The 13,108-nt window shown below is 47.3% G+C and overlaps 1 protein-coding gene across 2 annotated transcripts in view; it reads left to right on the plus strand.

The window, feature by feature from the left end:
- Nucleotides 1-13,108, plus strand: part of SH2D4B (SH2 domain containing 4B) — a 98,656-nt gene that overhangs the window by 59,019 nt on the left and 26,529 nt on the right. The window contains exons 5-6 of one of the 2 annotated variants that reach the window (XM_074339693.1): nt 3,159-3,375; nt 8,333-8,460. In XM_074339693.1, coding sequence (XP_074195794.1) covers nt 3,159-3,375; nt 8,333-8,460 — 345 coding nt within the window. The remainder of the gene's footprint in view (nt 1-3,158; nt 3,376-8,332; nt 8,461-13,108) is intronic. The other variant, XM_074339694.1, reaches the window with a different exon arrangement.

Below are 13,108 nucleotides of genomic sequence, written 5' to 3' on the forward strand. Positions count from 1 at the left end.
CTAAGTGAGATAAGTCAGACAGAGAAAAACAAATACTGTACGTTCTCACTTATATATGGAATCTAAAAAAGCCACACTCATAGAAATAGAGACTAGAATGGTGGTTACCAGGGACTGTGGTGGGATGGAGAATGGGGAGGTTTAATCAAAGGGTAAAAAGCTTACAGTTAAAACTTGCAGGAATAAATCCCGGAGATCTAATACACAGCATAGTGATTACAGTCAACAATATTGTAGCAAAAAGTTGCTAAGAGACTAGATCTTAAATATTCTGACCACAAAAATGAAATGATAATTATGGGATGTGATGAAGATGTTAGCTAATGGTATGGTGGTAATCATTTACAACACGTAATTGTATGAGACCAACACATTGTACTCCTTAAACTTACACAATATGTCAATTATATCTCAATTATAATTGACATATAATTATATCTCAATTATATCTCAAACAAACAAACAAAAAGTAATGCCTGGGGAGGAAACAAAAGAAAAAAGAAAGCTGTCATGGAGCTGCTCTTGTCCCTTCTGACTCCAGGTTGGTCCCTTTTCCATCACCCAGGCTGGGCAGCAGGGTTGGCTTTGCTGATGCCCGGGCACAGACCCCACGTCCTGCTTGCAGCCTTGGCAGCATCCTCATCCCTGTGCCCTCAGTGCTGCCCCCTGGCATTTCTGAGCAGGTCCGGCTGCCTGGTCATCACGGTTGGTCGGAACTGGTGAACACAGCTGAACAGAGGAGAGTTCACAGAAGGGGAGGAGGGTTCCTGGGGCCAAAGCCAGAGTGTTGGAGGAGCTCAGAAGCCCACTGGGCTGGGAAAGAAAGTGGGGTGAGCAGGACCTTCTTATCCTGGGTGCAGGAGGAGTCACTGACAGCTTCTGAGGAAGAACACGGCAGGGTTAGAGCTGGGCTAGGAGGCTAGGTTTAGTTTTCGTGTGACCAATGGCTCAGGGCCTCACCTTGCTGAGTCCAAAGAACCTGTCTTCCTAGTCCGCATGTGACTTCCTTCTGCAAACTGTCTGCCTGTCACTGAGTGTTGCTATCTCTCAGCAGCTGTAAACTCTCCAAGGTCACTCCCTTGTAGGGCACCAGTTTCTATGTTTAGTTTGCAGCCCCGTGACTGCAGAGTCTATACTGGGCCATTTGCCTTGTTTGAGCCTCTGTCCACATGCGTGGCAGGCATCGAGGTGTCTTAGCATCTGGAACTTACAGATGAGCCGACTGGGCACCGAAACCTAGGTTTTCTCCCTAGATAACGTTTCCTCCCTCTTCTTTCTCTGGAAAACTCCTATTGACCTTCCCAGACCCAGCCAGGTGCTGCCTCTCCTGGGATGGCTCTGGCTCTCTGTCTGTACGTGAGTGCTGAAGCCATTAAACTCTGACCATACTTTATCCACACCTGTTTTCACTGTGTGAGAGATATTTGTCTTATTTTCCCAGCTAGGTTCTGAGTGCCTAGAGGGAAGGGTCTGGTTTTTGTTGTCTCTATAGCTCTGGCACAGGTTAAATATTTAATCGGGCACAGTCGTGCAAGAATATGTATCACCTGCTGATTGGTGCAAATGTATTCTAGGCACTGGAATACAGCAATGACTAGACCAGAGGCAGGCACTGGCGCCTCTGCACGTGACCCCCCACTTCTGTAATTACCATGTGAGGGGTAGACTTCATGCTGCCTTCCTCAGGTCTGGGGGATGTCATGTTTTGGGAAGGGGTCTTCAGTAATATGGGATCAGAAGTGCTTTCTTTCAGGACCAGGGCTATTGTTAGTATTCTCCAAATACTAACAGAACATAGTTCTCTGACATCGGTAGGTTGTAGGTGCTTGCTGCACATGGACTGAATGGAGTGGGAGTAGAAATAGCTTCTGGGTAAGATTTTACTCCAGTAGGGGAAGGTGCCCTGCTTGGGCGAGGGCTCACGAGTTGTGCACGATTGCAAGAACATGGCCAGCTTCCACGAGTTCTCTACAAAAGGATCAGATTTTAGAGGCAGAGGGGGGCCTGACAAGATGTGATCAGATGACAAAATAACTGGTTTTAATTTTAGACCTTGCCTCCAACAGGTGTTGTTGCTTCTCGGCATTTTCCCAGTTCCAGGATGCCCTTTGGTGTTTTGAAGCAACAACACACAGAAGTCTTTGGAAGGCCGCTTGGCTGGGCCAGGACCCCACCTTGAGGAACACAGAAAGCTGGGAGGCTGGGAAAGGGCGTCTTGGGGTTTTGTAACCTGTGGAGTGACAGAGCTATCAAAGGATCTTCTGCCCCTTCCCCAACACTCACCTACCGTCAAGGCTGCAGGAAACCAAAGAGAATGGAATCCAAACGGGAACACCAGTGTTTCCAGCAACTCATCCCAGGAGCAGAAAAGATGGCTCCTGGCCCAGCTTGGCCACCGACCCTGCTGGGCGAGTCACAGCCCTTCCTTGGGCCATAGCTTCCCATGAGTAACATTAGGAGGTTGGACTGGATTGTTTTAAATGCTTTGTTTTTGGTTTTTTGTGTGTAGGAAATAGCATGGGCTCTGGTATCAAATACACCTGGGTTGAAAATGAAGGCAGCTTGAGAGGTGGGGTCCATGTGGTAGGAAGTGCTGCATGGGTTTTAGAACCAGACACACCTGGGTTCCGGTCCTGGCTCTGCCCCTTATTAGCTCAAATAGTGTAGAAATAGTGATGTGCCCTCCTCTCTGGGTGTGTGGGTGAGTGTCTGTCATGAGACACTGCATGCAGCACTGGCTGGGCACAGAGAAAGCCTGCAGTCAGTGTGGTGGTGGTGGTGGTATTTGGAGAGGCGGGGCATGTGGACACAGAGGTCGAGAAGCTGCTCCTAAGCAGGGTCTGCCCAGAAAGAAATACACGTGGAGATGTCGATTTCCATCGAAAGGTCGATTGCTCATTCTGGACAGGAACACAGGAATAGCCTGACCACCCTAAACTGTCATGACTGTTATTACCCCCACGGGGACAGGCTAGCTCAAAGCGGTCGGCTAGGGCGGGCCTGCCCTGCCATTCCTGGCCCACGTGGGTGAATCCGGCTGAATCCGGCTGAATCCTGGGACTCTGGATGAGGCCTGGGGCTCCTGGCCCCGTCCTGGCTTGCTCAGTGTACGGCCTTGGCTGTGGGTCTGGGCGAACGTGCTCTCTATCCTTTTCCAGTGCGTCGGTCCAAGGCGGCTGATGAGGAGAGAAGCCGCCGAGCCCAGCACGCCCGGCACGAGTACCTGCGCCTTTTGCTCCGCCCCATCCAGAAGGGCACCGTCGCTGGCCTCAGCTCCATGTTCCAAGAGCTTGGACAGAGCCACGAGCAGGAAGCCAGACTCTACCACCACCTCCCAGGGCCAGAGCCGCCGCCACTCCACGGGGTGCCTGTCAGGTAGGTCGTGTGTGTGTGTGTGTGTGTGTGTGTGTGTGTGTGTGTGTGTGTTTGTGTGTATGGGGCGGGGGCTCCATATCGGGAGGTGTGGCTGGGGGGCAGGGCCTTGGATAGGGGCCGAGGACACCTGGGGTCCAGTTCTGGGTCTGCCTCCAACTTGCTATGAAATCTGTGAAATCTGGGCCTAATCATTTACCCTCTGTGGGCCTCAATGTCCCAGTCTGTGTAGAGGAGCAGGAGGAGGGGGTTAGGGATTTCTAATAACTCTGGAGTTCTGGGAGTCTTAACCTTTTCCGGGTCTAGGATCCCTTCGAGAATCTAAAGAAAGCTCTGTACCCTCTTCTTTCCAAAATGTGCATATATAAATACCCAACAATATTTTCATCTAATTTCAAGCTCTTAAAGATCCACAGATCCCAGGTTAAAAACTTGTAACATAAAAATTTGTAAAGTTTAACTCAAATGGGTTAAGTATGGTCCAGTGGCCTGGAAACCAGGGCTGACTGCTTTTTGTAACCAGCCATAGGCAGTGCTGGTCCATCCTGGGTTCTCATAGCAGGTTTGCAGGTGAGCGTAGTGGAATGCAGGAGGGTCACACACATTGGCATCACTGGAGGGGTTTAACAAGGGCACTTAGGTGACTGCCCGTGATTGCCACGATCAAGGGTAAAGAGATTACCTGCAGCCTCTCCACCTTCCGCCTGTGCCTACCTTAGGCCAGCCCAAGATTTGTGACCCCATCAGTGCTGAGCAACTACTGTGCCCAGTGAGGGCTCAGAGGCTGGATGGTGAGTGCCTGCTGGTTCTCCTAATTACAGTTAATCTGCAGAAGAGTCCATTCGCCACGGACGATGGTAGGCTGAGTTTTGCTTTGATTGGGATTTAGGATTATTCATAACTCCCTTCTTCTTCTCCCTGCAGTCTAGGGAAGAGCTGACCATGTATGAATTTTTTCCTTTCTTCCCTTCTTTCCTTTTTTCCTTCCTTGTCATTTATGTGATTCAGAAACCACAAAGTTTAAAAAACCAGAAAGGAGAAAAGACTGACTCCCATCCTTACCCTCCATCTGCTCAGTTCTCTCTTCCCCCAGCGGAACTACTGTTCTTAGTTTATGTATCCTTCCAGTTCCTTTTTGCAATTGCCAACATAAAAAGTCATATCTTCCCTGCCTTTTTTTTTTTGCATAGGTTGCATATTCTACATAGGGTTCTGCATCTTCCCCCCCCCATTTAACTATATTTTGGAAATCTTTTCATATCAATTCTTAACTATTTGTTTATTTAAATTTAGTTTTTTATAGCTGCATAGTATTCCACTGCAAGGATGTGCTATAATTTATCAAAAATTCTATTAATGGACAAAGGTGTTGTTTGAAATCTTTGGTTATTACCAGCAATGCCCTTAATGAATAATAACATTGTAGTCATTAATTTTATATGCATACAACTAATACCTACAAGAGAGATTCCCAAAAGTGGCATCATTGGGTTACGGGCTGTGTGTATTCACAGTAATGATAGTTATCACAACTTGCTCTTCACAAGGGTGGCACCAATGAACACTCTTATCCTTTAGCTGTGTCAACAGCATGTAGTCAAACTTTAGTTTTGTCTAAGAAGTAATATCTCAGTGAAAGTTTAAATTTGCACTTCTATTTATAAATAAGATTTAGTATTTTGTATATGTTTAAGGAACATTGGTATTTCCGTACCTGTCCATTCCTCTACCTGTTTTCATTGTGTTACAGTCTTTTCTTTATCTATTAGGTCTGATAAAAATATATGGTAAATATTTAAATAAAAAATTATTATAGTAATAGACATATTGCCGTTAATCCCACTTGAAATACTCCCCCTTGCTTTGAACACACTTATCCCATCATTCTTGCCACTTTCTGAAGCAGTTCTGGAAGTTCTCTTTTGTGAGTGTCTTTAGTTGCACTGTCATGGCTGCCTTGATGTCCTGAATTGATTCAAAACATTTTCCTTTCATGGTCATTTTGACTTTGGGGAAGAGCCAGAAGTCGCATGGTGAATAAGGTAGATGAGGACACACTGTAATGTTTTCATTTGACAGAAATTGCCGTACCAGAAGTGATGTGTGACATGGTGCCTTTCCGTTGTGATCACAAAATATGATGAATGCTGCTGCCAAGTGCCAACCGAGCAAAGGCAGGGATCTTCAATACAGGAAGTGGCACATCGAACCTTAGTAACAGTGTGTGACAAGTTACAACTCTTTTGGTGCAGTCAGTATGGTGTGAGCTACGGTTGAGAGAAGGTGTGTTTTAAAGTGTGACGTAATCATCCTCCATCATGACCGTGCTCTATATCACACATCGCTTCTGGTATATGGCAATTTCTGTCAAATAAACACATTATGGTGTGTCCTCATCCACCTTATTCACTGGATCTGGCACCGTGTGACTTCTGGCTCTTCCCAAAAGTCAAAATGATTCAGGACATCGTGGCAGCCATGGCAGCAACAGCGAAACGAGACACTCACGAAAGAGGACTTCCAGGATTGCTTCAGAAAGTGTGTTTGAAGCGAGGGGGAGTATTTTGAAGGGAATTAATGGCAATGTGTCTTTTACTGTAATAATTTTTTTTTATTTAAACATTTACCATATTGGTTGATTACACCTCATATTTCTAGGAACTCCTTAAGTATTAGAGAAGAGGATCCTTTTGTTTGTGATAAACACCTTTTGCTTTTCCTGTTTGTCTTTTGCAATGAATTTTATGTCATGCAGAAATTCTTGATTTTTATGAGGTCAGACTTTTTTTTTTTTAATGTTTCCTGGATTTGGAGACATATGAGTAGTTAGAAAAGCCTTCTTGGCATTTTCCCATGAAGACGATAATTTGTCATTTTAAAGGAAACAGATAATTTGTCCTTCAGGCCCATGTGATGGAGCTGCATGGATTGTGGTTCAGCCTGGCTCCAGACTGGCTGTGGGTAGTTGTCAGTTGGGGAGCAGTGACAGCCACAGTGAGCCATCATGTGACCAGGGGCCATGCAGATGGAGCAGCAGACCCAGGCACCGGAAAGGCCGTGCTTCAGCCTCCCTCCTGTGGCTGCCCCATGGGACTCAGGTCCCCATGGCCTCATTGCTCTCAGTTCTGTGGCACCAGCACTGGCCATCCCACCCTCATCTGGCTGTGCTGGGAGGCAGACGCACATTGTGGCTGGCAGAATGTTCCAGGTGCAGGATGGAGGCTTCTGGCCAGGTTGCTTCTTGGAGCACCATCCTAGCATTTACATTCTGATGAACCAGATTCCCTGCTTAGAAATAGAGGGACAAGAGTGAACAAATTTTTCTTGCTGTTATTTATAACCTTCTCTTGCCTTGTAAGGAAAAGGGGTCCTAGAAACCAGAAGAGGTTTTTCCCCCTGAGCGGTTTTTTTACTGGGCAATGTAAGTGTGAAGGAAGAGGCTGGGGCAGGGATACTGTGTGCTGCTTAATAAAGAAGAAAGACACCTGAGGTTGCTGAGATGGGGGGACCACAAAGGGTGGGTACGGGAGGAGCAAAGCCAGTTGTGGGGGGTGAAGAAGAGCCCAGGGAGCAGCGGTGGGAAAGAAGGCATTTAGAGAGCCAACTCCACAACTGATGGCTTCGAGCCATGCAATGGAACCTTGACATCTTTTCTAAAACCCACAGTTCACTACTGTGTGTCTCTGTGTATGTGTACATGGGTTCATTTTAGGGCAAGTCAAAATATGCACTAATGCCGGGGTTTGCAAGCAAGTGCTGAGCTCTACCTCTCAGTGTTGGTGCAAGGCAAATACGGAGACAACATGAGGGGCCAGCTGACATTGCTTTATGAAAAATGATGACAACAACAGTGGTGAATTCTAAATGCCATTACTATTAGGTAGATGCAGTAGCAAATTAAGAATGTACTAGGTTTCTGTCACTCAGATGGAAAGGTGAAAAGGCTGTGGTTATTGAAGCTGGGCCAAAGGCCTGCACTCCACATGCTGTACCTTCATGCCCTAAATTAATGCAACGTGATCTTGCTGCATATTAATTCAACAAATGGTGGGTGCGTCCTTGTTATATGTCATGTGCTGTTGAACTCTAACTGTGTTTCATGTTATTGTAGCTCCAATATAACAGGGGTCTTATGTGGCCCAGTCTCTGTATGCATTCAAGAACCACAGTTCAAACACAAAAACAATCAAAATCTTGGCTTCCTTGTGAGAAAATATCAAAAAATCTCTAATTCATTACCCATTCAAGCGCCTGTACCCATCTCATTCTCAGTATGTTCAATCCGTCACCAGCTCCCCCATCAAATCCATCAAAGGTCAACCAGTGCAGTGTTCCACTCCCTCCTTTCTCTCTTTCCTCTGTCCTTATCCTTTTGATTTTGTGGTGGCAAATCTCAGCCACCCCCAGAGCAAATCGAGGTTCTCTGATTTCTCTCTGGTCGCTGTCCTGATTTCTGCCTCACCCAAGTACGGAAGGAAACTAGCCGGCAAAGGCCTGTGTCTCCTTAGGAGGCCAGGGAAGGGACCACACCGAGGGGCCACACCGAGGGACAAAAAGAATTCTCTTTAGTGGGGGTGTGGGGCAGTTACGTTACAGTCCTGCTTCCTGGGTACTGATGTCAATGCCCTGGTCATTCTAGAGGGAAAATGTACCTTTTCTTTCCCTCAAATATCCCTTCCTACTCTCTTTTCTACTCCTACCTGTGGGCTCTTTTTCAAAGCAAGTGATAACAGTTTTCTTCTGGGAGAAATAATAACAGCTGGTGCATTATAGTCTGCAAAGTGCCTCCGAGTACCTGGACTCGTTTAATCCTCTCCACAGGCACGAGTGTGGGCGCCATCCTTATTCATTCTCACAGTGGCCTCCCTCCCTCCCTCCCTTCCCCCATCTTCCCCTCCCACCCCTTCCTTTTCCTCTTCCTCCTCCCTCCCTGACTCTCCCACACTCCGTCTCTTCTCAGCAGGACTTGGGAGCGCCCCGTGCGTCCTGTCTCCAGAGAAGTCATAGTCCGCTGGTTTAAGGAGGAGCAGCTACCTCGCCGAGCTGGCTTCGAGAGGAACACCAAGTCCATTGCCCCCTGGTTCCATGGTAAGATGGCTGTCTGGGTCGCTGGGGCAGATAATGCCCACCTGTGCACCTCTTCTGGGGCTAGGAAGGAGGTCCTGAAGGATGGTTATCATCAGGGGAGTAGAGGATGTTTGACTCTGCTAATTCTGCTCTGTCCCATAAAGACTGGCCAATCTCCCAGGGTTATAGAGCAGCTTTCCTGGCTCACCTGGGTGAGCCTAGAGTGGCCAAATGTCCCATGCCTGTCATGTCCTTGCTCATTCAGTGTGCTGAGTTCAAGGCACAAGTTTTGATTCCCTTGGGGAATGTGCTGAAATATGGAGTGACCTTTATCGAAGCCCTTGGAGATCAAGGCATGACATCTCTGAGCAGGAGCCCAGAAGATGGGAGGAACCAGGGATTCTGAATGTGTATTCTCTCTTTCTGTTGGGAAGGGATGAACATGACTCTCACCTCTCAGCCTCCTTGGCCATCAAGGGCTACTCAGAGGCATCTTCTCTATACTCACAAGACAGTGAGCTCTCAGTGGACCATAAGCTCCTGGTGTGCAGGGCCACATCTTGTTGTCTGAGCCTGTCTCCCCATATCCTGGCCAAAGCCTGCCACACAGCAGGCTCTGAGCAAATACTTGTTGATTAGATGACAGAATGTTTGCATGAAGAGGTCAGAGTTATCCAAACATAGAACCTTAGAGTCTGGGAGGCTCTCTGGAAGTATCTTATTGCTTCATTTTTACAGGTAAGAAAACAGGCCCAGAGAGGGGAGGAAGTATTCCTAAGGTCATCAAGAGACTTGCAAAGTCAAGTTCAAGAATGCATCTCAGGGCTCATGACCTAAGTCCGGTGATCTGAACAAGTAGAGGCCTCAAACAGGGAAACAGGATTGTAATTGCAGCAGAGACATGCTACAGGGAAGTAGGAGGGGCTACTGGCCATCACACCCTTCTGTATCAGTTAGTGATTGCTATGTAATACATCACCCCAAATCTCAGGGGCTTAAAACAAATAAGCATTTATTATTTATTCATGAGTTTCTGAATCAACTAGGCAGTTCTTTTGGAATGGGCCAGCCTCAGGTGATCTGAGCTGAGCTTGCTCATGTGTCACCAGACAGCTGGCAGGTCAACTGGGGCTGGCTTATCCAGGACAGACTTGGCTGAGACATCTCCTCTCTGCTCCATATGGTCTCTCATTCTCCAGCAGCCTGGCCAGACTGTCAGGTTTCTCTGGATAAGCTGTATCTTGGCCTTGCTCTCTGAATCTCCCTCCCTCATCAGTGTCAAGTCCAGGTTTGCCTGAGGACTCCACTGGTCAGAGTTGATCTCTCTTACTACAGTTAGCACCCATCTGACCCTTACCTGTCTGTTTCCCTTCTGTGGGCCTCCTGGGAGCTTGACTGGCCTCCACCATGGCCTGTATTTCCCCCACATTTGCCCTGGTGATGTGAACTGCCCACCTGCTTCCTGGCCAGCTTCCAGGTGTTCTCAGTTCATCCAGAGGGAGAGGTGAATCCAGTGTCATGGTGGGCACTGGAGACTCTGGGATCTTGAGGACTGATTGGGCCAGTCTTGGGCATGGCGCTAGTCCCCGCACACCTTTATCCCCACCTCCAGGAGCCCAGAGTGTTTGTGAACTATGTATGAAGTGCAGGTAGTAGGCATACTCTACAGGTGGGATGGCAGAGACATAGCACTGGTAAGGCACTGTCCAAGGTTGCAAAGGTCACAGAGGCACCACCCAGTCCAGGCTGCAGGAGCGTCCTCACTGGTCTCTCTTGCACTCTGTCCCCTGTACAGTTCTTACTCCACTTGAAACCTGAGAATCTTTTAAATATAAATCCGATCCTGTTGAACTCCCCTGTTCAATACCCCCTGCTTTCCTTTATACGTACAATGAACTTCAAACTCCATGCCAGGGCCCATTAGGCCCAGGTGATGGGTCCTGCTTCCAGCCTCATGCCATGGTTCTTCCCTTGCCCACCTTGCTTCCATAGCTCTGCCTTTTTACCCTGTTCCTCAAACAAGCCATTTCCTTTTCTGCCTCAATTCCTTTGCACTTGCTATTGCTTTTCCCCTACCTTTTTTCATCTAAAATATCTTCTCAGAGAGACCTTTCCTGAATCTCTTACCTAAAGTAGCCTTCACCAGTTTCTCTCCCTTCACCATGTTTATTTCTTTAAGAGTACTCACCCAGTTGGTGTTTATCTTATATGTTGAATGTCTATTCTCCTACCTGAATATAAGCCTGTGAAACTAAGGCCCTTGTCCATTTCCCCCAGTGCCTACCACAATAAGTCTCCATGGGAAGAATGGATGAAAGCAGAAATGAAGTGTCAGTGTTGGGATCAGACCCCAGTCTTTCTGATTCCAAAGAATAACCATTGCTTCTCTGCACTGGTCCCTGGTGGGTGTCTGAGTGCCCTCAGGGCCTGATGAGTGAGGTTGAGCTGGGAGCAATCAGCAAACCCAGAGCCATACATGGGAGGTTAGGGTTGCCTTCCCAGTTGGTCCTGTGCCCCCAGTGGGGCTAGTGCTGTATGCTTTAGGCATTTCTGTAGTCACCACTCACCTCTGCTTTTCACCTGCCCAGGGATTCAGTGCAGAAACACATCCAAGACAAACTCAACGTCTTTCCGTGTGGCCACTGTTGTTGTGCTCTTCACCTGAATTAATCGCATCCCCACTGTGTCAGTCAGATTATGCTTAGTGATGCCCCAGTGATAAACGATCCCTAAGTCTTAGTGACTTTCACCAATCGAGACTTATTTCTTACCCATGTTACATACCCACAGGGGGTTGGATCTTCATCTGGGCCTTAGACAGAAGGAGCTGCCCCTATTGGAAACCCTAGTGGTCTCATGACAGAGGGAAAAGAGAGGCATGGCCAGCCATACACTGGCTCCTGAAGCTTCTGCCTGGAACTAACACATACTCAGTTCTCACATTTCCCTGTTCAGAGGCAGCCTGGCATCTGTGGCATGGGTGGGTAGTTTTGAATGATAGTAGGGCCTATTATAACTACCATCTATTATAGACCCCTTCCTATTCCCCAGCCTCCGCATATCCAAAGGAAGATGGAGTGGCTCTTTATGGCTCAGAAAGAAGGCAGTCACCACCATTCCTGGGAACTGAGCCATGTGTCCCTGGAGCTGGTCCCAGGGATTCCCTCTGCCTTTCGCTTCTGTCCCAATTGTGTGTCCCTGGAGCCTCTGAGAGAGCTTCCGTGTGTACCACTGCTTTCTTTTTCATTTATACATTAATACAGTCATGGGAGCATAGCACTAGCATCTCAGGCACCTGTGCAGTGCCACCCAAAATTTGTGTAGAGATGTGGTTTTGGCAGGGGATGTGTTGCTCTGCCATGCTTGTGGCAGCCAATGAGACAGCACACCAGAAGTGCTCAAATTTATCTTTAGCGTCTATCCTTGTGGGGAAAAAAACACCACACACACAAAAAACACCTAAGTTTTATATTGTCACAGAACAAACAGAACCATGATTTCAGTCTTGCAATTTATGTAACTGATATTATGTTCTTTTGATAGTTCTACCATAAAGCACGCTGAAAAGTTGCTAATACATGGACAGGAGCTATTTAATGACAAAGTTTTCATTGATCTGTGACTGAATGAAAGAAAAAGGCTCACATATGGAGGGTGGCCAACTGTCTTTGCTTGGAAAGGGCCGTGTCATATTCTAAGATGATATCCTTTTCTCAGTTTTAGTGTCAAACTGTCCTATCTTTCAGGACGTAATGGTGATAGTAAGCAGTAGTTATTTTTATATATTGCCTTTGCTCAGAAAAGCAAAACGGTAGCATTTCCATGTTGGTTTCCAAACTCTTTAAAGTAACTTTACTCATACCTAAAATCCCAATGTCTGGAATGACAGGTGCGATCCAACTTCTTTCCCAACATAGGCATTCCCAGACAGCGTTCCTGGTAGGACTGCTCTATACTAATCCCCATGGTGAGACGGAGCTCCCTGCCCCCCAGGCAGCCTGCACCAGTCTAATTGTTAGGGAGTCTTTGCTGCAGGTTGCCTGGGAGCTCTGCTGCCAGCTGGGCTTGGTGGCTGGACATCTAGGTTGGGGCAGCTGCTTCGCGTATCTCTCGTGCTCTCCTGGGAACAGCAGGCTAGCCCAGGCATGCTCTTCTCAGGGACCAGAGAGCAAGTGGCAGCATGCTAGCTTCTTGCAGTCTAGTCTTTCAACAAGCACATTGTCACTTTCACCTCACCCATTGGCTACGATATGTCACAGAGTTGGGAGCAGGGGGATATATTCTGCTCCCTTCGTATGAGGAACTGCGAAACCGAATGTCACAAGGTGTGAAGACAGAGAGGAGAGGAGACTTTGAGCCAATAATGCAATCTATCACAATCCTAATATCAATCTTTTTATTTCTCCTGCGTAAAAAAAAATTCCTAATTAATTAGCTGGATTTTAGATGCGGGTTAGAAATGAACTGTGACTGCTATTTCCTTCCCTTCCCTCAAACACATTTGGATGCATTGTGGTCAAGGGCAAGGTGAACAAGGAGGCAGAAGATATATATCTAGAATTGAGCAGCTCTGTGACCTTGGGTGTGTCCTTTAAACTCCCCATGTGTGAAATTGGGATTATAACGTTGACTTCACAGGATATGTATGAAAATCAAGCCAACAAACGTG

The sequence above is a fragment of the Rhinolophus sinicus genome, linkage group LG07, assembly GCF_036562045.2.
Source record: "Rhinolophus sinicus isolate RSC01 linkage group LG07, ASM3656204v1, whole genome shotgun sequence".
Lineage (NCBI taxonomy): Eukaryota > Metazoa > Chordata > Mammalia > Chiroptera > Rhinolophidae > Rhinolophus > Rhinolophus sinicus.